Below are 26541 nucleotides of genomic sequence, written 5' to 3' on the forward strand. Positions count from 1 at the left end.
TGCCACAAGAAAAGGGCAACCAGTGAAGAACAAACACTATTGTAAATACAACCTATATTTATGGTTATTTATTTTCCCTTTTGTACTTTAACTATTTGCACATCATAACAATACTGTATATAGACATAATATGACATTTGAAATGTCTTCATTATTTTGGAACTTTTGTGAGTGTAATGTTTACTGTTCATTTTCTATTGTTTATTTCACTTTTGTTTATAATCTATTTAACTTGCTTTGGCAATGTAAACATGTGTTTCCCATGCCAATAAAGCCCTTAAATTGAAAAAATGTAATTGAAGAGAGAGAGAGAGAGAGAGAGAGAGAGAGAGAGAGAGAGGCTCTAAACCTTTCCTCAGAGAAGAGTTTGTAATTAAAGTTTGAGTTTATCTCTCCTTCACACCGGCAGCTTAAAGCTCCATGAAAGAGTCCAACTTCCAGCGCGCTGAGCTTCAAACACACGCCAGGCCTGCCAGGAGACCAAAGCACTGTGCAGCGCCCTAATCCTCTTACACACATACCCTGTCACAGTGACTCAGTCTCCACCCAGCTACACACGGGATGTAGTACACACATACATGCGTAAACACATACACATAAACACACACTGTCAAAAATATCACACACTGCACACATACAAACACAGGCTTACAGGAGAGACAAACACAGTCCATGTTATTGTGTTTTGATACGCCTGTTACTCTGATGATGATTGTGATTATGGTGTTCATGTCTGTACCTTTCTCTGTCTCTCTGTTCTCAGTGGCATACCAGAGAGGTGGAGAGGCTGTCAGCAGTGCTGGAAGGTAAGAATACATGTCTCTTATGAGAGGGAGTGTTGTCTACATGTCTTCTATGAGAGGGAGTGTTGTCTACATGTCTCCTATGAGAGGGAGTGTTGTCTACATGTCTCCTATGAGAGGGATTGTTGTCCACATGTCTAATAGAGAGGGAGTGTTATCTACATGTCTACTATGAGAGGGAGTGTTGTCTACTATGAGAGGGAGTGTTGTCTCCAATGAGAGGGAGTGTTGTCTACTATGAGAGGGAGTGTTGTCTACTATGAGAGGGAGTGTTGTCTACTATGAGAGGGAGTGTTGTCTACTATGAGAGGGAGTGTTATCTACATGTCTACTGTGAGAGGGAGTGTTGTCTACATGTCTACTATGAGAGGGAGAGTTGTCTACATGTCTACTATGAGAGGGAGTGTTGTCTAAATGTCTACTATGAGAGGGAGTGTTATCTACATATTTAATATGAGAGGGAGTGTTGTCTACATGTTTAATATGAGAGGGAGTGTTATCTGCATGTCTACTATGAGAGGGAGTGTTATCTACTATGAGAGGGAGTGTTGTCTACTATGAGAGGGAGGATTGTCTACATGTTTAATATGAGAGGGAGTGTTATCTGCATGTTTAATATGAGAGGGAGAGTTGTCTACATGTTTAATATGAGAGGGAGTGTTGTTTACATGTCTACTATGTGAGGGAGAGTTGTCTACATGTTTAATATGAGAAGGAGTGTTGTTTACATGTCTACTATGAGATGGAGTGTTGTCTACTATGAGAGGGAGTGTTGTCTCCTATGAGAGGGAGTGTTGTCTACTATGAGAGTGAGTGTTGTCTACTATGAGAGGGAGTGTTGTCTACTTGTCTACTATGAGAGGGAGTGTTGTCTCCTATGAGAGGGAGTGTTGTCTACATGTCTACTATGATAGGGAGTGTTGTCTACATGTCTACTGTAAGATGGAGTGTTGTCTACATGTCTACTGTGAGAGAGAGTGTTGTCTACATGTCTACTGTGAGAGGGAGTGTTGTCTACATGTCTCCTATGAGAGGGAGTGTTGTCTACTATGAGAGGGAGTGTTGTCTACTATGAGAGGGAGTGTTGGCTACTATGAGAGGGAGTGTTGTCTACATGTCTCCTATGAGAGGGAGTGTTGTCTACTATGAGAGGGAGTGTTGTCTACTATGAGAGGGAGTGTTATCTTCATGTCTACTATGAGAGGGAGTGTTATCTTCATGTCTACTGTGAGAGGGAGTGTTGTCTACATGTTTAATATGAGAGGGAGAGTTGTCTACATGTCTACTATGAGAGGGAGTGTTGTCTACATGTCGACTATGAGAGGGAGTGTTGTCTACATGTCTACTATGAGAGGGAGTGTTATCTACATGTCTACTATGAGAGGGAGTGTTGTCTACTATGAGAGGGAGTGTTGTCTCCTATGAGAGGGAGTGTTGTCTACATGTTTAATATGAAAGGGAGTGTTATCTACATGTTTAATATGAGAGGGAGTGTTATCTACATGTCTACTATGAGAGGGAGTGTTGTCTACTATGAGAGGGAGTGTTGTCTACTATGAGAGGGAGTGTTGTCTACTATGAGAGGGAGTGTTGTCTACTATTAGAGGGAGTGTTATCTACATGTCTACTGTGAGAGGGAGTGTTATCTACATGTTTAATATGAGAGTGAGTGTTGTCTACTATGAGAGGGAGTGTTATCTACTATGAGAGGGAGTGTTGTCTACTATGAGAGGGAGTGTTGTCTACTTGTCTACTATGAGAGTGAGTGTTGTCTACATGTCTACTATGAGAGGGAGTGTTGTCTACTATGAGAGGGAGTGTTGTCTCTTATGAGAGGGAGTGTTGTCTACTATGAGAGGGAGTGTTGTCTACTATGAGAGGGAGTGTTGTCTACTTGTCTACTATGAGAGGGAGTGTTGTCTCCTATGAGAGGGAGTGTTGTATACATGTCTACTATGATAGGGAGTGTTGTCTACATGCCTACTGTGAGAGGGAGTGTTGTCTACATGTCTACTGTGAGAGAGAGTGTTGTCTACATGTCTACTGTGAGAGGGAGTGTTGTCTACATGTCTCCTATGAGAGGGAGTGTTGTCTACTATGAGAGGGAGTGTTGTCTACTATGAGAGGGAGTGTTGGCTACTATGAGAGGGAGTGTTGTCTACTATGAGAGGGAGTGTTGTCTACTATGAGAGGGAGTGTTATCTTCATGTCTACTATGAGAGGGAGTGTTATCTTCATGTCTACTGTGAGAGGGAGTGTTGTCTACATGTTTAATATGAGAGGGAGAGTTGTCTACATGTCTACTATGAGAGGGAGTGTTGTCTACATGTCGACTATGAGAGGGAGTGTTGTCTACATGTCTACTATGAGAGGGAGTGTTATCTACATGTCTACTATGAGAGGGAGTGTTGTCTACTATGAGAGGGAGTGTTGTCTCCTATGAGAGGGAGTGTTGTCTACATGTTTAATATGAAAGGGAGTGTTATCTACATGTTTAATATGAGAGGGAGTGTTATCTACATGTCTACTATGAGAGGGAGTGTTGTCTACTATGAGAGGGAGTGTTGTCTACTATGAGAGGGAGTGTTGTCTACTATGAGAGGGAGTGTTGTCTACTATTAGAGGGAGTGTTATCTACATGTCTACTGTGAGAGGGAGTGTTATCTACATGTTTAATATGAGAGGGAGTGTTGTCTACTATGAGAGGGAGTGTTATCTACTATGAGAGGGAGTGTTGTCTACTATGAGAGGGAGTGTTGTCTACTTGTCTACTATGAGAGTGAGTGTTGTCTACATGTCTACTATGAGAGGGAGTGTTGTCTACTATGAGAGGGAGTGTTGTCTCTTATGAGAGGGAGTGTTGTCTACTATGAGAGGGAGTGTTGTCTACTATGAGAGGGAGTGTTGTCTACTTGTCTACTATGAGAGGGAGTGTTGTCTCCTATGAGAGGGAGTGTTGTCTACATGTCTACTATGATAGGGAGTGTTGTCTACATGCCTACTGTGAGAGGGAGTGTTGTCTACATGTCTACTGTGAGAGAGAGTGTTGTCTACATGTCTACTGTGAGAGAGAGTGTTGTCTACATGTCTACTAGTAGAGAGTGTTGTATACATGTCTACTATGAGAGAGTGTTGTCTACGTGTCTACTGTGAGAGAGAGTGTTGTCTACATGTCTACTGTGAGAGAGTGTGTTGTCTACATGTCTACCTTGAGAGAGAGTGTTGTCTACATGTCTACTGTGAGAGAGAGTGTTGTCTACATGTCTACTGTGAGAGAGAGTGTTGTCTACATGTCTACTGTGAGAGAGAGTATTGTCTACATGTCTACTGTGAGAGAGTATTGTCTACATGTCTACTGTGAGAGAGAGTGTGGTCTACATGTCTACTGTGAGAGAGAGTGTGGTCTACATGTCTACTGTGAGAGAGTGTGGTCTACATGTCTACTGTGAGAGAGAGTTTTGTCTACATGTCTATTGTGAGAGAGAGTGTTGTGTACATGTCTACTGTGAGAGAGAGTGTTGTCTACATGTCTACTGTGAGAGAGTATTGTCTACATGTCTACTGTGAGCGAGAGTGTGGTCTACATGTCTACTGTGAGAGAGTGTGGTCTGCATGTCTACTGTGAGAGAGTGTGGTCTACATGTCTACTGTGAGAGAGAGTTTTGTCTACATGTCTACTGTGAGAGAGAGTGTTGTCTACATGTCTACTGTGAGAGAGAGTGTTTTGTTCATCTGTGTTTGTCTCCTCTGTATGAATATGAAACATGAAATAATCGAACTTAACATATGGATCATAATACCGTATTCCAAGAGACAGATTTACTCTTCATTAGCGGAGGAGTGGGTACATGGGTGGTTTTACGTGTGTGGTAGTGAAGGTGTACCTTCCTCTGAAGGACACTAGGGGGAGGGCTTTAACTTCCTAATGCTTACAGCCCCGGCAGAGGAGGGGAAGGGAGGGGATGGGAGGAAAAGGAAAGGGAGGAGAGGAGAGTGGAAGGGAGGAGAGGAACAAAGGATTATCTCATCTGCCCAAACCCCCATCCTCTGCATCCCACAGAGAAGAGCACCATGTCTGGCCACAAGGCCGTGCCATAGCATTTAATTTAACAAACTCAGAGATGGCGATAGTTGTGTTTGCCCACACCCTACTCTTTAGAATGGATGGCCCTATGGAACGAGATGGGAGGAGTGACACAGAATAGGGTGTGACAGAGACCAGTAGCTTATGTGTTGTTTTCCAGACTACCTGCTAGTCACCCATCCTGAGACACTCATACATTCAGACACTGATGTTAGAGTCTCCTCAATCATCTAGAACACACATTCATTATAATGTATCTACAGACTTGTTTGAAGTAAGCAGTGTTTTGGTATTGTCCTCCTTTTGTGCTCAAAGTATCTATATGGTTGGCTGTTGTTCCATAGCCGTTATATGTCTGTCTATATGGTCTTGTTATTACCGTGCTATGTGATTGAGTCAGTTCTACAGCCTGGATATGGGAGCTCTGCTCAAAGACAATCACCATTCTCTATCTCCACTGAACCACTCAGGTGATTGAGGAGCCATTTGGAGATTGTATTAATGTGTTCATTACTCAAAATGAATGACTGGAAACACTGAATAAGTCATTTGAATAGGACACGGAAAAGAAAACTCAATACAATGTGAATATCTGCCAGGTTGGATTGTTCCAGTGGAAGAGGTGGAAGGACGCCGTTTGTTAAGTAGTGGTAGTATAGCCTTTGGGCCCTAGTAGATCGCCACATTTAATTATAAGGCTATTTAGTCTGGCTGCTTCAAATGTAACATGTCAGCCCTGGGTTCACGATGTGGAAGTTTGGACAAGCAGAGAGCTGCTATTCTGTTCAGACAGCAGAGAGCTGGTAGTCTGTTCAGACAGCAGAGAGCTGCTATTCTGTTCAGACAGTAGAGAGCCGGTAGTCTGTTCAGACAGCAGAGAGCTGCTATTCTGTTCAGACAGCAGAGAGCCGGTAGTCTGTTCAGACAGTAGAGAGCCGGTAGTCTGTTCAGACAGTAGAGAGATGGTAGTCTGTTCAGATGGTGTAAAGGAGATAGAAACCTGGACAGGAGATGGATATCCTACTGCACTCCTCTTCTGTTCTGAAGCACTTTGTGGGTAAGTTGAGATGTCCGTGACCTCCTTTGATCTCAGTTCTTTTTAGTACTTTCAATGTTGGTGGTTTGGGGGAGTGTTGGTGGTTCAGTGAGTGTTGGTGGTTTGGGGGAGTGTTTGTGGTTCAGTGAGTGTTGGTGATTTGAGGGAGCGTTGGTGGTTCAGTGAGTGTTGGTGATTTGAGGGAACGTTGGTGGTTTAGTGAGTGTTGGTGGTTTGGGGGAGTGTTTGTGGTTCAGTGAGTGTTGGTGGTTTGGGGGAGTGTTTTATGGTTCAGTGAGTGTTGGTGATTTGAGGGAGCGTTGGTGGTTCAGTGAGTGTTGGTGGTTTGGGGGAGTGTTGGTGGTTCAGTGAGTGTTGGTGGTTTTGTGGAGTGTTGGTGGTTCAGTGAGTGTTGGTGGTTTGAGGGAGCGTTGGTGGTTCAGTGAGTGTTGGTGGTTTGGGGGAGCGTTGGTGGTTCAGTGAGTGTTGGTGGTTTGGGGGAGCGTTGGTGGTTCAGTGAGTGTTGGTGGTTTTGTGGAGCGTTGGTGGTTCAATGAGTGTTGGTGGTTTGGGGGAGTGTTGGTAGTTCAGTGAGTGTTGGTGGTTTCGGGGAGCTTAGGTGGTTCAGTGAATGTTGGTGGTGTGGGGGAGCGTTGGTGGTTCAGTGAATGTTGGTGATTTGGGGGAGTGTTGGTGGTTCAGTGAGTGTTGGTGTTTTTTTGGAGCGTTGGTAGTTCAGTGAGTGTTGGTGGTTTGAGGGAACGTTGGTGGTTCAGTGAGTGTTGGTGGTTTGTGTGAGCGTTGGTGGTTCAGTGAGTGTTGGTGGTTTGTTGGAGCGTTGGTGGTTCAGTGAGTGTTGGTGGTGGTTTGGGGAAGCATTGGTGGTTCAGAGAGTGTTGGTGGTTTGGGGGAGTGTTGGTGGTTCAGTGAGTGTTGGTGTTTTTTTGGAGCGTTGGTAGTTCAGTGAGTGTTGGTGGTTTGAGGGAGCGTTGGTGGTTCAGTGAGTGTTGGTGGTTTGGGGGAGCGTTGGTGGTTCAGTGAGTGTTGGTGGTTTGTTGGAGCGTTGGTGGTTCAGTGAGTGTTGGTGGTGGTTTGGGGAAGCATTGGTGGTCCAGTGAGTGTTGGTGGTTTGGGGACCGTTGGTGGTTCAGTGAGTGTTGGTGGTGGTTTGGGGAAGCATTGGTGGTTCAGTGAGTGTTGGTGGTTTGTGGCAGTGTTGGTGGTTCAGTGAGTGTTGGTGGTTCAGTGAGTGTTGGTGGTTTGGGGGAGCGTTGGTGGTTCAGTGAGTGTTGGTGGTTTGGTGGAGCGTTGGTGGTTAAGTGAGTGTTGGTGGTTTTGTGGAGCGTTGGTGGTTCAGTGAATGTTGGTGGTTTTGTGGAGTGTTGGTGGTTCAGTGAGTGTTGGTGGTTTCGGGGAGCTTAGGTGGTTCAGTGAATGTTGGTGGTGTGGGGGAGCGTTGGTGGTTCAGTGAATGTTGGTGATTTGGGGGAGTGTTGGTGGTTCAGTGAGTGTTGGTGATTTTAGGGGAGCGTTGGTGGTTCAGTGAGTGTTGGTGGTTTGAGGGAGCGTTGGTGGTTCAGTGAGTGTTGGTGATTTTGTGGAGCGTTGGTGGTTCAGTGAATGTTGGTGGTTTTGTGGAGTGTTGGTGGTTCAGTGAGTGTTGGTGGTTTGAGGGAGAGTTGGTGGTTCAGTGAGTGTTGGTGGTTTGGGGGAGTGTTGGTGGTTCAGTGAGTGTTGGTGGTTTGGGGGAGTGTTTGTGGTTCAGTGAGTGTTGGTGATTTGAGGGAGCGTTGGTGGTTCAGTGAGTGTTGGTGATTTGAGGGAACGTTGGTGGTTCAGTGAGTGTTGGTGGTTTGGGGGAGCGTTGGTGGTTCAGTGAGTGTTGGTGGTTTGGGGGAGCGTTGGTGGTTCAGTGAGTGTTGGTGGTTTTGTGGAGCGTTGGTGGTTCAATGAGTGTTGGTGGTTTGGGGGAGTGTTGGTAGTTCAGTGAATGTTGGTGGTTTCGGGGAGCTTAGGTGGTTCAGTGAATGTTGGTGGTGTGGGGGAGCGTTGGTGGTTCAGTGAGTGTTGGTGATTTGGGGGAGTGTTGGTGGTTCAGTGAGTGTTGGTGTTTTTTTTGGAGCGTTGGTAGTTCAGTGAGTGTTGGTGGTTTGAGGGAACGTTGGTGGTTCAGTGAGTGTTGGTGGTTTGGGTGAGCGTTGGTGGTTCAGTGAGTGTTGGTGGTTTGTTGGAGCGTTGGTGGTTCAGTGAGTGTTGGTGGTGGTTTGGGGAAGCATTGGTGGTTCAGTGAGTGTTGGTGGTTTGGGGGAGTGTTGGTGGTTCAGTGAGTGTTGGTGTTTTTTTGGAGCGTTGGTAGTTCAGTGAGTGTTGGTGGTTTGAGGGAGCGTTGGTGGTTCAGTGAGTGTTGGTGGTTTGGGGGAGCGTTGGTGGTTCAGTGAGTGTTGGTGGTTTGTTGGAGCGTTGGTGGTTCAGTGAGTGTTGGTGGTGGTTTGGGGAAGCATTGGTGGTTCAGTGAGTGTTGGTGGTTTGGGGACCGTTGGTGGTTCAGTGAGTGTTGGTGGTGGTTTGGGGAAGCATTGGTGGTTCAGTGAGTGTTGGTGGTTTGTGGCAGTGTTGGTGGTTAAGTGAGTGTTGGTGGTTCAGTGAGTGTTGGTGGTTTGGGGGAGCGTTGGTGGTTCAGTGAGTGTTGGTGGTTTGGTGGAGCGTTGGTGGTTCAGTGAGTGTTGGTGGTTTTGTGGAGCGTTGGTGGTTCAGTGAATGTTGGTGGTTTTGTGGAGTGTTGGTGGTTCAGTGAGTGTTGGTGGTTTCGGGGAGCTTAGGTGGTTCAGTGAATGTTGGTGGTGTGGGGGAGCGTTGGTGGTTCAGTGAATGTTGGTGATTTGGGGGAGTGTTGGTGGTTCAGTGAGTGTTGGTGATTTTAGGGGAGCGTTGGTGGTTCAGTGAGTGTTGGTGGTTTGAGGGAGCGTTGGTGGTTCTGTGAGTGTTGGTGATTTTGTGGAGCGTTGGTGGTTCAGTGAATGTTGGTGGTTTTGTGGAGTGTTTGTGGTTCAGTGAGTGTTGGTGGTTTGAGGGAGCGTTGGTGGTTCAGTGAGTGTTGGTGGTTTGGGGGAGTGTTGGTGGTTCAGTGAGTGTTGGTGGTTTGGGGGAGTGTTTGTGGTTCAGTGAGTGTTGGTGATTTGAGGGAGCGTTGGTGGTTCAGTGAGTGTTGGTGATTTGAGGGAACGTTGGTGGTTCAGTGAGTGTTGGTGGTTTGGGGGAGTGTTTGTGGTTCAGTGAGTGTTGGTGGTTTGGGGGAGTGTTTTATGGTTCAGTGAGTGTTGGTGATTTGAGGGAGCATTGGTGGTTCAGTGAGTGTTGGTGGTTTGGGGGAGTGTTGGTGGTTCAGTGAGTGTTGGTGGTTTTGTGGAGTGTTGGTGGTTCAGTGAGTGTTGGTGGTTTGAGGGAGCGTTGGTGGTTCAGTGAGTGTTGGTGGTTTGGGGGAGCGTTGGTGGTTCAGTGAGTGTTGGTGGTTTGGGGGAGCGTTGGTGGTTCAGTGAGTGTTGGTGGTTTTGTGGAGCGTTGGTGGTTCAATGAGTGTTGGTGGTTTGGGGGAGTGTTGGTAGTTCAGTGAGTGTTGGTGGTTTCGGGGAGCTTAGGTGGTTCAGTGAATGTTGGTGGTGTGGGGGAGCGTTGGTGGTTCAGTGAATGTTGGTGATTTGGGGGAGTGTTGGTGGTTCAGTGAGTGTTGGTGTTTTTTTTGGAGCGTTGGTAGTTCAGTGAGTGTTGGTGGTTTGAGGGAACGTTGGTGGTTCAGTGAGTGTTGGTGGTTTGTTGGAGCGTTGGTGGTTCAGTGAGTGTTGGTGGTGGTTTGGGGAAGCATTGGTGGTTCAGTGAGTGTTGGTGGTTTGGGGGAGTGTTGGTGGTTCAGTGAGTGTTGGTGTTTTTTTGGAGCGTTGGTAGTTCAGTGAGTGTTGGTGGTTTGAGGGAGCGTTGGTGGTTCAGTGAGTGTTGGTGGTTTTGTGGAGCGTTGGTGGTTCAATGAGTGTTGGTGGTTTGGGGGAGTGTTGGTAGTTCAGTGAGTGTTGGTGGTTTCGGGGAGCTTAGGTGGTTCAGTGAATGTTGGTGGTGTGGGGGAGCGTTGGTGGTTCAGTGAATGTTGGTGATTTGGGGGAGTGTTGGTGGTTCAGTGAGTGTTGGTGATTTTAGGGGAGCGTTGGTGGTTCAGTGAGTGTTGGTGGTTTGAGGGAGCGTTGGTGGTTCAGTGAGTGTTGGTGATTTTGTGGAGCGTTGGTGGTTCAGTGAATGTTGGTGGTTTTGTGGAGTGTTGGTGGTTCAGTGAGTGTTGGTGGTTTGAGGGAGAGTTGGTGGTTCAGTGAGTGTTGGTGGTTTGGGGGAGTGTTGGTGGTTCAGTGAGTGTTGGTGGTTTGGGGGAGTGTTTGTGGTTCAGTGAGTGTTGGTGATTTGAGGGAGCGTTGGTGGTTCAGTGAGTGTTGGTGATTTGAGGGAACGTTGGTGGTTCAGTGAGTGTTGGTGGTTTGGGGGAGCGTTGGTGGTTCAGTGAGTGTTGGTGGTTTGGGGGAGCGTTGGTGGTTCAGTGAGTGTTGGTGGTTTTGTGGAGCGTTGGTGGTTCAATGAGTGTTGGTGGTTTGGGGGAGTGTTGGTAGTTCAGTGAATGTTGGTGGTTTCGGGGAGCTTAGGTGGTTCAGTGAATGTTGGTGGTGTGGGGGAGCGTTGGTGGTTCAGTGAGTGTTGGTGATTTGGGGGAGTGTTGGTGGTTCAGTGAGTGTTGGTGTTTTTTTTGGAGCGTTGGTAGTTCAGTGAGTGTTGGTGGTTTGAGGGAACGTTGGTGGTTCAGTGAGTGTTGGTGGTTTGGGTGAGCGTTGGTGGTTCAGTGAGTGTTGGTGGTTTGTTGGAGCGTTGGTGGTTCAGTGAGTGTTGGTGGTGGTTTGGGGAAGCATTGGTGGTTCAGTGAGTGTTGGTGGTTTGGGGGAGTGTTGGTGGTTCAGTGAGTGTTGGTGTTTTTTTGGAGCGTTGGTAGTTCAGTGAGTGTTGGTGGTTTGAGGGAGCGTTGGTGGTTCAGTGAGTGTTGGTGGTTTGGGGGAGCGTTGGTGGTTCAGTGAGTGTTGGTGGTTTGTTGGAGCGTTGGTGGTTCAGTGAGTGTTGGTGGTGGTTTGGGGAAGCATTGGTGGTTCAGTGAGTGTTGGTGGTTTGGGGACCGTTGGTGGTTCAGTGAGTGTTGGTGGTGGTTTGGGGAAGCATTGGTGGTTCAGTGAGTGTTGGTGGTTTGTGGCAGTGTTGGTGGTTAAGTGAGTGTTGGTGGTTCAGTGAGTGTTGGTGGTTTGGGGGAGCGTTGGTGGTTCAGTGAGTGTTGGTGGTTTGGTGGAGCGTTGGTGGTTCAGTGAGTGTTGGTGGTTTTGTGGAGCGTTGGTGGTTCAGTGAATGTTGGTGGTTTTGTGGAGTGTTGGTGGTTCAGTGAGTGTTGGTGGTTTCGGGGAGCTTAGGTGGTTCAGTGAATGTTGGTGGTGTGGGGGAGCGTTGGTGGTTCAGTGAATGTTGGTGATTTGGGGGAGTGTTGGTGGTTCAGTGAGTGTTGGTGATTTTAGGGGAGCGTTGGTGGTTCAGTGAGTGTTGGTGGTTTGAGGGAGCGTTGGTGGTTCTGTGAGTGTTGGTGATTTTGTGGAGCGTTGGTGGTTCAGTGAATGTTGGTGGTTTTGTGGAGTGTTTGTGGTTCAGTGAGTGTTGGTGGTTTGAGGGAGCGTTGGTGGTTCAGTGAGTGTTGGTGGTTTGGGGGAGTGTTGGTGGTTCAGTGAGTGTTGGTGGTTTGGGGGAGTGTTTGTGGTTCAGTGAGTGTTGGTGATTTGAGGGAGCGTTGGTGGTTCAGTGAGTGTTGGTGATTTGAGGGAACGTTGGTGGTTCAGTGAGTGTTGGTGGTTTGGGGGAGTGTTTGTGGTTCAGTGAGTGTTGGTGGTTTGGGGGAGTGTTTTATGGTTCAGTGAGTGTTGGTGATTTGAGGGAGCATTGGTGGTTCAGTGAGTGTTGGTGGTTTGGGGGAGTGTTGGTGGTTCAGTGAGTGTTGGTGGTTTTGTGGAGTGTTGGTGGTTCAGTGAGTGTTGGTGGTTTGAGGGAGCGTTGGTGGTTCAGTGAGTGTTGGTGGTTTGGGGGAGCGTTGGTGGTTCAGTGAGTGTTGGTGGTTTGGGGGAGCGTTGGTGGTTCAGTGAGTGTTGGTGGTTTTGTGGAGCGTTGGTGGTTCAATGAGTGTTGGTGGTTTGGGGGAGTGTTGGTAGTTCAGTGAGTGTTGGTGGTTTCGGGGAGCTTAGGTGGTTCAGTGAATGTTGGTGGTGTGGGGGAGCGTTGGTGGTTCAGTGAATGTTGGTGATTTGGGGGAGTGTTGGTGGTTCAGTGAGTGTTGGTGTTTTTTTTGGAGCGTTGGTAGTTCAGTGAGTGTTGGTGGTTTGAGGGAACGTTGGTGGTTCAGTGAGTGTTGGTGGTTTGTTGGAGCGTTGGTGGTTCAGTGAGTGTTGGTGGTGGTTTGGGGAAGCATTGGTGGTTCAGTGAGTGTTGGTGGTTTGGGGGAGTGTTGGTGGTTCAGTGAGTGTTGGTGTTTTTTTGGAGCGTTGGTAGTTCAGTGAGTGTTGGTGGTTTGAGGGAGCGTTGGTGGTTCAGTGAGTGTTGGTGGTTTGGGGGAGCGTTGGTGGTTCAGTGAGTGTTGGTGGTTTGTTGGAGCGTTGGTGGTTCAGTGAGTGTTGGTGGTGGTTTGGGGAAGCATTGGTGGTTCAGTGAGTGTTGGTGGTTTGGGGACCGTTGGTGGTTCAGTGAGTGTTGGTGGTGGTTTGGGGAAGCATTGGTGGTTCAGTGAGTGTTGGTGGTTTGTGGCAGTGTTGGTGGTTCAGTGAGTGTTGGTGGTTCAGTGAGTGTTGGTGGTTTGGGGGAGCGTTGGTGGTTCAGTGAGTGTTGGTGGTTTGGTGGAGCGTTGGTGGTTCAGTGAGTGTTGGTGGTTTTGTGGAGCGTTGGTGGTTCAGTGAATGTTGGTGGTTTTGTGGAGTGTTGGTGGTTCAGTGAGTGTTGGTGGTTTCGGGGAGCTTAGGTGGTTCAGTGAATGTTGGTGGTGTGGGGGAGCGTTGGTGGTTCAGTGAGTGTTGGTGGTTTGGGTGAGCGTTGGTGGTTCAGTGAGTGTTGGTGGTTTGTTGGAGCGTTGGTGGTTCAGTGAGTGTTGGTGGTGGTTTGGGGAAGCATTGGTGGTTCAGTGAGTGTTGGTGGTTTGGGGGAGTGTTGGTGGTTCAGTGAGTGTTGGTGTTTTTTTGGAGCGTTGGTAGTTCAGTGAGTGTTGGTGGTTTGAGGGAGCGTTGGTGGTTCAGTGAGTGTTGGTGGTTTGGGGGAGCGTTGGTGGTTCAGTGAGTGTTGGTGGTTTGTTGGAGCGTTGGTGGTTCAGTGAGTGTTGGTGGTGGTTTGGGGAAGCATTGGTGGTTCAGTGAGTGTTGGTGGTTTGGGGACCGTTGGGGGTTCAGTGAGTGTTGGGGGTGGTTTGGGGAAGCATTGGTAGTTCAGTGAGTGTTGGTGGTTTGTGGCAGTGTTGGTGGTTCAGTGAGTGTTGGTGGTTCAGTGAGTGTTGGTGGTTTGGGGGAGCGTTGGTGGTTCAGTGAGTGTTGGTGGTTTGGTGGAGCGTTGGTGGTTCAGTGAGTGTTGGTGGTTTTGTGGAGCGTTGGTGGTTCAGTGAGTGTTGGTGTTTTTTTGGAGCGTTGGTAGTTCAGTGAGTGTTGGTGGTTTGAGGGAGCGTTGGTGGTTCAGTGAGTGTTGGTGGTTTGGGGGAGCGTTGGTGGTTCAGTGAGTGTTGGTGGTTTGTTGGAGCGTTGGTGGTTCAGTGAGTGTTGGTGGTGGTTTGGGGAAGCATTGGTGGTTCAGTGAGTGTTGGTGGTTTGGGGACCGTTGGTGGTTCAGTGAGTGTTGGGGGTGGTTTGGGGAAGCATTGGTGGTTCAGTGAGTGTTGGTGGTTTGTGGCAGTGTTGGTGGTTCAGTGAGTGTTGGTGGTTCAGTGAGTGTTGGTGGTTTGGGGGAGCGTTGGTGGTTCAGTGAGTGTTGGTGGTTTGGTGGAGCGTTGGTGGTTCAGTGAGTGTTGGTGGTTTTGTGGAGCGTTGGTGGTTCAGTGAATGTTGGTGGTTTTGTGGAGTGTTGGTGGTTCAGTGAGTGTTGGTGGTTTGAGGGAGCGTTGGTGGTTCAGTGAGTGTTGGTGATTTTAGGGGAGCGTTGGTGGTTCAGTGAGTGTTGGTGGTTTGAGGGAGTGTTGGTGGTTCAGTGAGTGTTGGTGATTTTAGGGGAGCGTTGGTGGTTCAGTGAGTGTTGGTGGTTTGGGGGAGCGTTGGTGGTTCAGTGAGTGTTGGTGATTTTAGGGGAGCGTTGGTGGTTCAGTGAGTGTTGGTGGTTTGGGGGAGCGTTGGTGGTTCAGTGAGTGTTGGTGGTTTGCGAGAGCGTTGGTGGTTCAGTGAGTGTTGGTGGTTTGGTGGAGCGTTGGTGGTTCAGTGAGTGTTGGTGGTTTGCGGGAGTGTTGGTGGTTTGGGGGAGCGTTGGTGGTTCAGTGAGTGTTGGTGGTTTGGTGGAGCGTTGGTGGTTCAGTGAGTGTTGGTGGTTTGCGGGAGTGTTGGTGGTTTGGGGGAGCGTTGGTGGTTCAGTGAGTTTTGGTGGTTTGGTGGAGCGTTGGTGGTTCAGTGAGAGCATTTTCCATCACTGGGAGTGAGTTCTTTCTGGCTTTCTAACGCTCAGTGAAACAGTGTCATTGGCCATGGACAAGTCAAGAGCACATCATCTATTTATCTGAGCTTTCCTCTAATGCAAGGCCAATGGAGCAGGGAGCAGGAAGGAGAGGGAGAGATAATTTCTGTAAAACAACAACCTAACTATAGGGATCATTTCAGTATACCAGTCTGGAAATGAGTGAATCCCCATCGATCTGCCTAAAACCCCATTCATCACATGTTCTTGTTAGTCATATCAATATGAATTCTTGCTGTGCTATAGTGGTGCAGCATTTTCCATTGTTAGTCAGCGTTGGCTGTTTTGTACTCCATCCTTCCAGGCCAGGTTTGCTGAACATTGGGGAGTCTGCTACCCAGCCCTGGTTGGCTGATACCTGGCCCAACTCCTGCTCCAATCACAACGACTGTAGCATGAACTGCTGCACTGCAGGACAGGGCAACAGTGACAGCAACCTGGCTACATACAGCCGCCCAGGTGAGTACACTACGCACTGGAACAACACACCCAAACATAAACTGTACTAAAACAGTTATCCATAGGGGTAAAGGGGCACATGCCCCCTCAGATTTGTCCTGTTAAATATATATATATATATATATATACAGTGGGGCAAAAAAGTATTTAGTCAGCCACCAATTGTGCAAGTTCTCCCACTTAAAAAGATGAGAGAGGCCTGTAATGTTCATCATAGGTACACTTCAACTATGACAGACAAAATGAGAAAAAAAATCCAGAAAATCACATTGTAGGATTTTTAATGAATTTATTTGAAATTATGTTGGAAAATAAGTATTTGGTCAATAATAAAAGTTTATCTCAATACTTTGTTACATACCCTTTGTTGGCAATGACAGAGGTCAAACGTTTTCTGTAAGTCTTCACAAGGTTTTCACACACTGTTGCTGGTATTTTGGCCCATTCCTCCATGCAGATCTCCTCTAGAGCAGTGATGTGTTGGGGCTGTTGCTGAGCAAAACACGGACTTTCAACTCCCTCCAAAGATTTTCTATGGGGTTGAGATCTGGACCTTCCAGGACCTTCCAGGAGATCTGGACATTCCAGGACCTTGAAATGCTTGTTACGAAGCCACTCCTTCGTTGCCCGGGCGTTGTGTTTGGGATCATTGTCATACTGAAAGACCTAGCCACGTTTCATCTTCAATGCCCTTGCTGATGGAAGGAGGTTTTCACTCAAAATCTCACGATACATGGCCCCATTCATTCTTTCCTTTACACGGAGCAGTCGTCCTGGTCCCTTTGCAGAAAAACAGCCCCAAAGCATGATGTTTCCACCCCCATGCTTCACAGTAGGTATGGTGTTCTTTGGATGCAACTCATCATTCTTTGTCCTCCAAACACGACGAGTTGAGTTTTTACCAAAAGGTTATATTTTGGTTTCATCTGACCATATGACATTCTCCCAATCTTCTTCTGGATCATCCAAATGCTCTCTAGCAAACTTCAGACGGGACTGGACATGTACTGGCTTAAGCAGGGGGACACGTCTGTCACTGCAGGATTTGAGTCCCTGGCGGCGTAGTGTGTTACTGATGGTAGGCTTTGTTACTTTGGTCCCAGCTCTCTGCAGGTCATTCACTAGGTCCCCCCGTGTGGTTCTGGGATTTTTGCTCACCGTTCTTGTGATCATTGACCCCACGGGGTGAGATCTTGCGTGGAGCCCCAGATCGAGGGAGATTATCAGTGGTTTTGTATGCCTTCCATTTCCTAATATTTGCTCCCATAGTTGATTTCTTCAAACCAATGTGGGGTGGCAGGGTAGCCTAGTGGTTAAGAGCATTGGACTAGTAACCGGAAGGTTGCAAGTTCAAACCCCCGAGCTGACAAGGTACAAATCTGTCGTTCTGCCCCTGAACAGTTCAGTTCAGTTCACTATTCCTAGGCTGTCATTGAAAATAAGAATTTGTTCTTAACTGACTTGCCTAGTTAAATAAAGGTAAAAATTAAAAACCAAGTTGCTGCAGATTCAGTCTTCCCAGCCTGGTGCAGGTCTACAATTTTGTTTCTGGTGTCCTTTGACAGCTCTTTGGTCTTGGCCATAGTGGAGTTTGGAGTGTGACTGTTTGAGGTTGTGGACAGGTGTCTTTTATACTGATAACAAGTTCAAACAGGTGCCATTAATACAGGTAACGAGTGGAGGACAGAGCCTCTTAAAGAAGAAGTTACAGGTCTGTGAGAGCCATAAATCTTGCTTGTTTGTAGGTGACCAAATACTTATTTTCCACCATAATTTGCAAATAAATTAATTAAAAATCCTACAATGTGAATTTCTGGATTTTCTTTTCTCATTTTGTCTGTCATAGTTGAAGTGTACCTATGATGAAAATTACAGGCCTCTCTCATCTTTTAAGTGGGAGAACTTGCAGAATTGGTGGCTGACTAAATACTTTTTTGCCCCACTGTATATATATATATATATATATATATATATATATATATATACAGACATATATAAATAATGATATATATGTTTTGTTTTAGTTTGTTCTGTGTAATGCTACTAGCCACTTTGCAATTTTATGAAGTTGGCTTTAGCCCAGATAGATTCCGAATCTCATAACCTGCTGCCATGAAGAATCAGTTTGGTAGACTTCAGATAAGCAAGCAATTACTAAATGTACTGAATAAGACTCACATTCCTTTCAAGATTTTAGCAGCGATGCAGAGAAGCATATATATATATATATATATATATATATATATATATATATATATAAAAATGTTTTAAAGAACTACCAGTCAGAAGGATACAGACAGCTCAAGCGGTATGATTAGATATGCAGAAAAATATACAGTGCCTTGCAAAAGTATTCGGCCCCCTTGAACTTTGCGACCTTTTGCCACATTTCAGGCTTCAAACATAAAGATATAAAACTGTCAAAATCAAACAAATCAAAAACGGAAAAATTGGGCGTGCAAAATTATTCAGCCCCTTTACTTTCAGTGCAGCAAACTCTCTCCAGAAGTTCAGTAAGGATCTCTGAATGATCCAATGTTGACCTAAATGACTAATGATGATAAATACAATCCACCTGTGTGTAATCAAGTCTCCGTATAAATGCACCTGCACTGTGATAGTCTCAGAGGTTCGTTAAAAGCGCAGAGAGCATCATGAAGAACAAGGAACACACCAGGCAGGTCCGAGATACTGTTGTGAAGAAGTTTAAAGCCGGATTTGGATACAAAAAGATTTCCCAAGCTTTAAACATCCCAAGGAGCACTGTGCAAGCGATAATATTGAAATGGAAGGAGTATCAGACCACTGCAAATCTACCAAGACCTGGCCGTCCCTCTAAACTTTCAGCTCATACAAGGAGAAGACTGATCAGAGATGCAGCCAAGAGGCCCATGATCACTCTGGATGAACTGCAGAGATCTACAGCTGAGGTGGGAGACTCTGTCCATAGGACAACAATCAGTCGTATATTGCACAAATCTGGCCTTTATGGAAGAGTGGCAAGAAGAAAGCCATTTCTTAAAGATATCCATAAAAAGTGTAGTTTAAAGTTTGCCACAAGCCACCTGGGAGACACACCAAACATGTGGAAGAAGGTGCTCTGGTCAGATGAAACCAAAATTGAACTTTTTGGCAACAATGCAAAACGTTATGTTTGGCGTAAAAGCAACACAGCTGAACACACCTTCCCCACTGTCAAACATGGTGGTGGCAGCATCATGGTTTGGGCCTGCTTTTCTTCAGCAGGGACAGGGAAGATGGTTAAAATTGATGGGAAGATGGATGGAGCCAGATACACGACCATTCTGGAAGAAAACCTGATGGAGTCTGCAAAAAACCTGAGACTGGGACGGAGATTTGTCTTCCAACAAGACAATGATCCAAAATATAAAGCAACATCTACAATGGAATGGTTCAAAAATAAACATATCCAGGTGTTAGAATGGCCAAGTCAAAGTCCAGACCTGAATCCAATCGAGAATCTGTGGAAAGAACTGAAAACTGCTGTTCACAAATGCTCTCCATCCAACCTCACTGAGCTCGAGCTGTTTTGCAAGGAGGAATGGGAAAAAATGTCAGTCTCTCGATGTGCAAACCTGATAGAGACATACCCCAAGCGACTTACAGCTGTAATCGCAGCAAAAGGTGGCGCTACAAAGTATTAACTTAAGGGGGCTGAATAATTTTGCACGCCCAATTTTTCAGTTTTTGATTTGTTAAAAAAGTTTGAAATATCCAATAAATGTCGTTCCACTTCATGATTGTGTCCCACTTGTTGTTGATTCTTCACAAAAAAATACAGTTTTATATCTTTATGTTTGAAGCCTGAAATGTGGCAAAAGGTCGCAAAGTTCAAGGGGGCCGAATACTTTCGCAAGGCACTGTATATACATTTCTTCATAGCATTAAGCATAATGATTATGGTTGCAGGAAAAAGCTGTTTCAGGTGTTTGAAAAATGCTAAATTATAGTCCCCCTCTGGACCAACACCCTGCCATTCTCACGTACTTTGTGCCCCCTCAGATTTTTGGGGTACATGTGACACCCTGCTCTCAAAGCAAAGCATGGATAAGAATCATAAAAACGAGCGGACCTAGTCGGTAGAAAACAGAGAGAAGTGAAGTGAAATCCCAAATCTGGGTTAACTCCCTTGAGACTTTTCTCTCTTACCTCTCTCCTCGCGAGGTCTCTATAACAAAAAACCTTAAGGGAGGCTTAGGAGTAGAAGTATGTGTGTTTGATTTATTTCAGGTTAAAGCGGGGCGGTTTTAGGCAGGACGCTGGATGAGCCTTATGGGTTTACTCTGCTGCAAATCTAACTGCTCTGCCAAATTCCATACTGTTGTTATAGCCTGCAATGTCATTTCCACTAAGTGCTCAGTTATTTAAGAAATGTGGAGCAGTGGCAGAGATCAGGGCAGGACTGCAGACTGCAGCCAACACCGGATGTAGAGATGGAGAGATGGAGAGATAAAGGTACCTGGAAGAGTACATAGATAGAAAGGGAACGAAGGAGGAAAATGAATGATGAGGGAGGATATGTAGCATACACAGAGATAAATGGAGAGAGGAAGTAAATTGGACAGAGAAAGAGAAAGAACGAGGGAGTTGGGAGGAAAGTAAAGAGAGCAGAAGAGATGGACAGTAACGGAGGGAGGGAGGTTATGGTACACCTCCAGGTGGCCTCTCAGTCAGCAGTACTTTCTATAAACAATAGGGATTGAGTTTGGCTCTGAAGTCAAAGGGACACACACACACACGCACGCACACACACACACACACACACACACACACACACACTCCCACACACACACACACGCACACACACGCACACACACACACAAACACACAAAAGAGCGCTAAGTACTCACACTCTACAGAGAAAGAGGGTCAACAGCTGCTAGAGGAGGGAGAAGTATGTCTCTTGGTGCAGGGTGGGGACAAAGGATTTGAGGTTATACACACATAGGTAGGACTTAACTACAAAACGTGGACCCCAGCCCTGAACCTCCCTTTGAGATACTGTAGGCTTAGAAGTTGAACTAAAGTAAAAGAGATGTGAGTATACAGTAGTCGGTTGAACAATCGTTTGGACACGCGGCAGGCGTCTCTCCAGCTGTAGCATCTGACAGATAGTACAGTAGTGTACCGTCTCCTACCCACTCATTGACTCATTTACATTGTTGGCCTCGACCGTCTCCCCAAACAGGCTTACACACAATCCTAGTGTAGCAGATGTTCTGCTGTACTAAGTGCTGTGCTTCCCCTGGGTTAAGCAAATTACTCAAGGACAAAGAAACACTGTACCCATAAAATACATACCCATCTTCTAAAGTTACCCATCACAGTCAACACAAGAAAACCTAATCCGACTTTTCATTCCGTGGTGTGTTTAACTTTTCCCTAACATTGGTTCTGATGACACTGGGAGTTTGTTTGAGAAGGGATGAAATGCTAAAAGCACTTCTCACTCACTGCATGTTCAAGACATTTAGGAGCATGCCTGGTGCTGGCTGCTTTGTGTGGCCAACCTAAACCCTGTGAAGGTTTAACCTCTTATGTTATAGGGGACGCTTGCGTCTCATTTGGTCAAAAGCCAGGGAAAATGCATCGCGTCAAATTTAAATAAAATGATATAAAAATCTAACTTTCATTAAATCACACATGTAAGATACTAAATTAAAGCTACACTCGTTGTGAATCCAGCCAACATGTCAGATTTTAAAAAGGCTTTTCGGGGAAAGCATAAGAAGCTATCATCTGATGATAGCACAGCAGTAAACAAAGAGGGTAGCATATTTCAACCCTGCAGGCGCTACACAAAACGCAGAAATAAAATATAAATCATGCCTTACCTTTGACGAGCTTCTTTTTTTGGCACTCCGATTAATTCCGTCCATATATATCCAAAATGTCCATTTATTTTTGCGCTTTTGATCCAGAAAAAAACAGCTTCCAAATTGCGCAACGTCACTACAAAATATTTCAAAAGTTGCCTGTAAACTTTGCCAAAACATTTCAAACTACTTTTGTAATACAACTTTAGGTATTTTTAAACGTTAATAATCGATCAAATTGAAGACTTGTCTATCTGTGTTCAATACAGGAAGACAACAATCCAAGCTACTTTTCAAGTCTTTGCAACTCTCAACAGTGTTACGCAGTTCCTAGATGGCCTACTTCTTCATTGCACAAAGGAATAACCTCAACCAAATTCCAAAGACTGATGACATCCAGTGGAAGCGGTAGGAACTGAAAACAAGTTCCTAAGAAATAGCGTTTGCCAATGAGAAATCAATGAACAGACAGAGACCTCCAAAAAAACAATTCTGAATGGTTAGTCCTCTGGGTTTTGCCTGCTACATAAGTTCTGTTATATTCACAGACATGATTCAAACAGTTTTAGAAACTTCAGAGTGTTTTCTATCCAAATCTACTAATAACATGCATATCTTATATTCTTGGCATGAGTAGCAGGAAGTTGAAATTGGGCACGCTATTTATCCAAAAGTGAAAATGCTGCCCCCTGTACCTTAAGAAGTTAACAGGATCAGCGGCTGGGTGACAGAGCCGAGGGATACGAGTTAATGTCCCTTTATCTAACACATAGGGGCCCTTTCTACACATCTACCTCTGAAGTGCCTCAGATAACCCTCGGTTCTTGGAAATGTAAGGTTCACGTGCGCTCGGTTGTTCTACCTGTAGCCGTCCTTGATATTTACCGCAAGGCTGTCTCTCAGATCTGCTGGAGGATTTGAATATTTTATGAGCCAGAGAACATTGGATCTGTCAGTGGAGCTCTGCTCTTTGCTGCACGCTTCCTTCCAACCTTCTGATGCAGACATGTTCCACTGTCCTTCTCAATGAGCAAAGCCTCCTCGCCTGGCTTCTGACAGGGAGAATAGACATGACAAACACGTTGAGCTGTGGATGAGACAAAGACATTATCGAGACAGAAAGACAGAGAGAGCAGACAGTGGAAGTATAATACAGCTCCACTCACCTGAACCAGATAGGGATAGTTGACGTACATAATGAACTGTAGTTTGCACTGAAATATATACACCTGTCTAGACTGAGGGCACAGTGATCTGTTGAAAGGTACAAATGACTCGGGCTGATTTATTTCTGTGTCATTCTGAAATGTTAATCTTTTCAGCTTATTTTTTTCCGGAGTATAATGCCAGTGAATACAACTGAATACAATGCCATTTGTGCCATTCATGCACTTGGCAAACCTCTTCTTCTGAACCTAGCTATAGGAGCTAGTCCGGTCTTTGACTAAACCTTTCATCCTGCACCCGCTCCCCATGTTATCCAGCCGACTGCATCGCCAACTATAACAACCAGATGGAGAGCAAGCAGACCAACCTGATGGTGCCTGAGGGAGGAGTGTACGGAGACGTGGACCTCTCCAACAAGATCAACGAGATGAAGACCTTCAACAGCCCCAACCTGAAGGACGGACGCTTCGTTGGGCCAGGGGGACAGCCCACCCCGTACGCCACCACACAGCTCATTCAGTCTTCTATCCTGGGAAACAACATCAACACAGACAGAGGGGTAGGAGGGGGAGGGGGAGGGGGAGGGGGAGGGGAGACAAACGAGAAACACGGCTGGAAACCCAACCCTGTTCAGGGGCAGAAGCAACAGGAAATTACCTCACAGCTCCACCAATATAACATCATGGAGCAGAACAAGCTGAACAAGGGTGAGTGTGTGGTGGGAATCAGTGGAGGTTAGGAGGTCAAACCATAGCTGTCTTCCATCTTTCTTTCTTCCCTTCTTTATTTCCTGTTCTCCCTGTGGATGGGCCCACCATGCTGAAGAATGTTCCTTTTTCACTGTCTTCCCTGCTGCCCCCATTCAGTCATATGAATAGGGAGCATCATCAGTCTCCCTCTCATTGTCTACTATGCATTTTCCTAACTCCTCTTTCCTCTCTGTGTTCATTTCAAATCTCTGCACTACATTCTGGGTCAGGCCTGGGTTTCTGACTTTACTGTCTGGGTTGTTCTTCATTGGTCAAGTCTCATAGCTACAGCTGTAAGGATTTTCTCCATGTGTCAGGTATCTGAAAGAGAGATAACCATTTATTTTGGAACTGACAGGGACTGAACTAAACTGTCGCCACCTTCTTCTTACCTGCAGAAAATAGCTGCTACTTTAGTGACACCGTTTTCAGTTTTGTCGTGGTCTCTTGTATGGAACAGAAATTGCATGTCTTCTCTCTCAACACTCTTAGGAAGACAGCATCCACCGGACTGTTTATTGAGACAGTTTCAACTTACATTTCAACTTATTAGAGGTGTATGACACACATTTTAACACATCGCTGGTTCAGATCATTATTTAGATGTGTTGCTAGATTGTTAGCTCTTATGTTAGCCTAACTGTGATCATTAGTCAGTTAAACTCAAACAGTCTCTATGGATCTTTTGATATCATAAGGTCCCCCTCTGTACTTCATTTCCATAGGCTATCTATACTTTTCTAATGCGGTAATATAGTGTATGCTGCCCACCTTCCTCATGCATTACCATCCTCCTCCTCTCCCTTACCAGACCACTACAGAGGAGGGGACAGTCCCATGGCTACCACCATCCCCTATAACCAGGCCCACGAGGCCCACACCGTGGGCTCCCACAACAGCTCTGACCATGGCAGCTGCAGCACCTCCGGTGAGAGAGTGGGGAACGGGGGGGTAATCAATATCCACAGCCATATGGCTGGTGTTTTACTGCGTGGATGTTTAGTGAATCACTTTTGTTGTTGTTTCCCATCCTTATTTTCCTCAAAAGCAATACATTGTAGTGGGACTAATAATATAATGCTTTAAAATTATTATTTTGATTCATTTCCATGTCATTATCTTGAAGAGAAATTAAAATGCCTTCAGTGGAGGGAAAATGTAAAACATCCCAGGCATCAGTTTCCAATCTGTGTGTGTTTCCAGTAAGTTTCCACTCTGTTTCCAGTCTGTGTGTGTTTCCAGTCTGTGTTTGTTTCCAGTCTGTGTCCGTTTCCAGTCGGTGTGTGTTTCCAGTCTGTGTCCGTTTCCAGTCGGTGTGTGTTTCCAGTCTGTGTTTGTTTCCAGTCTGTGTCCGTTTCCAGTCGGTGTGTGTTTCCAGTCTGTGTCCGTTTCCAGTCGGTGTGTGTTTCCAGTCTGTGTCCGTTTCCAGTCTGTGTGTGTTTCCAGTCTGTGTCCGTTTCCAGTCTGTGTGTGTTTCCAGTCTGTGTCCATTTCCAGTCTGTGTCCGTTTCCAGTCTGTGTCCGTTTCCAGTCTGTGTGTGTTTCCAGTCTGTGTTTGTTTCCAGTCTGTGTCCGTTTCCAGTCGGTGTGTGTTTCCAGTCTGTGTGTGTTTCCAGTCTGTGTTTGTTTCCAGTCTGTGTCCGTTTCCAGTCTGTGTCCGTTTCACATCTGTGTCCGTTTCCAGTCTGTGTCCGTTTCCAGTCTGTGTCCGTTTCCAGTCGGTGTGTGTTTCCAGTCTGTGTTTGTTTCCAGTCTGTGTGTGTTTCCAGTCTGTCCGTTTCCAGTCTGTGTCCGTTTCCAGCCTGTGTGTGTTTCCAGTCTGTGTTTGTTTCCAGTCGGTGTGTGTTTCCAGTCTGTGTTTGTTTCCAGTCTGTGTCAGTTTCCAGTCTGTGTCCGTTTCCAGTCTGTGTCCGTTTCCAGTCTGTGTCCGTTTCCAGTCTGTGTCCGTTTCCAGTCGGTGTGTGTTTCCAGTCTGTGTTTGTTTCCAGTCTGTGTGTGTTTCCAGTCTGTCCGTTTCCAGTCTGTGTCCGTTTCCAGCCTGTGTGTGTTTCCAGTCTGTGTTTGTTTCCAGTCTGTGTGTGTTTCCAGTCTGTGTGTTTCCAGTCTGTGTCCGTTTCCAGTCTGTGTCCGTTTCCAGTCTGTGTGTGTTTCCAGTCTGTGTTTGTTTCCAGTCTGTGTCCGTTTCCAGTCTGTGTGTGTTTCCAGTCTGTGTCCGTTTCCAGTCTGTGTGTGTTTCCAGTCTGTGTGTGTTTCCAGTCTGTGTCCGTTTCCAGTCTGTGTCCGTTTCCGGTCTGTGTCCGTTTCCAGTCTGTGTGTTTCCTGTCTGTGTCCGTTTCCAGTCTGTGTCCGTTTCCAGTCTGTGTTTGTTTCCAGTCTGTGTGTGTTTCCAGTCTGTCCGTTTCCAGTCTGTGTCCGTTTCCAGCCTGTGTGTGTTTCCAGTCTGTGTTTGTTTCCAGTCTGTGTGTGTTTCCAGTCTGTGTGTTTCCAGTCTGTGTCCGTTTCCAGTCTGTGTCCATTTCCAGTCTGTGTGTGTTTCCAGTCTGTCCGTTTCCAGTCTGTGTCCGTTTCCAGTCTGTGTCCGTTTCCGGTCTATGTTTGTTTCTAGTCTGTGTCAGTTTCCAGTCTGTGTCCGTTTCCAGTCTGTGTCCGTTTCCAGTCGGTGTGTGTTTCCAGTCTGTGTTTGTTTCCAGTCTGTGTCAGTTTCCAGTCTGTGTCCGTTTCCAGTCTGTGTCCGTTTCCAGTCTGTGTCCGTTTCCAGTCGGTGTGTGTTTCCAGTCTGTGTTTGTTTCCAGTCTGTGTGTGTTTCCAGTCTGTCCATTTCCAGTCTGTGTCCGTTTCCAGCCTGTGTGTGTTTTCAGTCTGTGTTTGTTTCCAGTCTGTGTGTTTCCAGTCTGTGTCCGTTTCCAGCCTGTGTGTGTTTCCAGTCTGTGTTTGTTTCCAGTCTGTGTGTGTTTCCAGTCTGTGTTTGTTTCCAGTCTGTGTGTGTTTCCAGTCTGTGTGTTTCCAGTCTGTGTCCGTTTCCAGTCTGTGTCCATTTCCAGTCTGTGTGTTTCCAGTCTCTTTCTTTTTCCTGTCTCTTTCCGGTCTTCGTCAGTTTCCAGTCAGTTTTTTCAATCCCATGTGCTTCTAACAGAAAATGAAAAACCTAGTTAGACTAGTTGGACTGTTCCTGTTGCTCAGACAAAACATTAATTAAACAAACATGAATTACCGTCCCCTTCATTCCTGCAAAGAGGAGGATAATGTCATCAGATATGCAGTGTTTGTTTCTGGACAAGGACTAATGACACACATTCCAGAGGGCATGCAACACTGCCTCCATAACGCCCAGGATTCATTCTGATATTGTATATGAAGTTCAGCTCGTTAAAGAGCAGCCCTCTGTGCTCGCTGAGCTCACAGCTCATTGGCTTCTCATTCTTATTGGCTGCTGTTAATTGGCTTCAGATGTTTTGTCATTTCTTTCACATTTTCTATTTTCTCTTGGCAATGGGGAACATTACAGTTGAAAAATGACTGCGCTTTTGATAGCATGACTGGCATGAATTACAAATTGAGAGGTAATGTACGTGGTGTGTTTTCGTGGTGTCCACAATGAGAGGGGATGCTACTAGCTGACATGCTCTCATGTATAAAATTATATATGTTTTATCCGTGTCAACCT

The 26541-nt window shown here is 46.1% G+C and overlaps 1 protein-coding gene across 3 annotated transcripts in view; it reads left to right on the forward strand.

Annotated features, from left to right (window-relative positions):
* Positions 1-26541, forward strand: part of robo1 (roundabout, axon guidance receptor, homolog 1 (Drosophila)) — a 397432-nt gene that overhangs the window by 341888 nt on the left and 29003 nt on the right. For all 3 annotated transcript variants that reach the window (XM_090223910.1, XM_036964908.2, XM_090223911.1), the window contains exons 19-22: positions 764-806; positions 14970-15124; positions 22446-22835; positions 23689-23805. In XM_090223910.1, coding sequence (XP_090080036.1) covers positions 764-806; positions 14970-15124; positions 22446-22835; positions 23689-23805 — 705 coding nt within the window. The remainder of the gene's footprint in view (positions 1-763; positions 807-14969; positions 15125-22445; positions 22836-23688; positions 23806-26541) is intronic.

This window comes from Oncorhynchus mykiss, chromosome 27, assembly GCF_057628025.1.
Source record: "Oncorhynchus mykiss isolate SJ-2025 chromosome 27, ASM5762802v1, whole genome shotgun sequence".
Taxonomy (NCBI): Eukaryota; Metazoa; Chordata; class Actinopteri; order Salmoniformes; family Salmonidae; genus Oncorhynchus; species Oncorhynchus mykiss.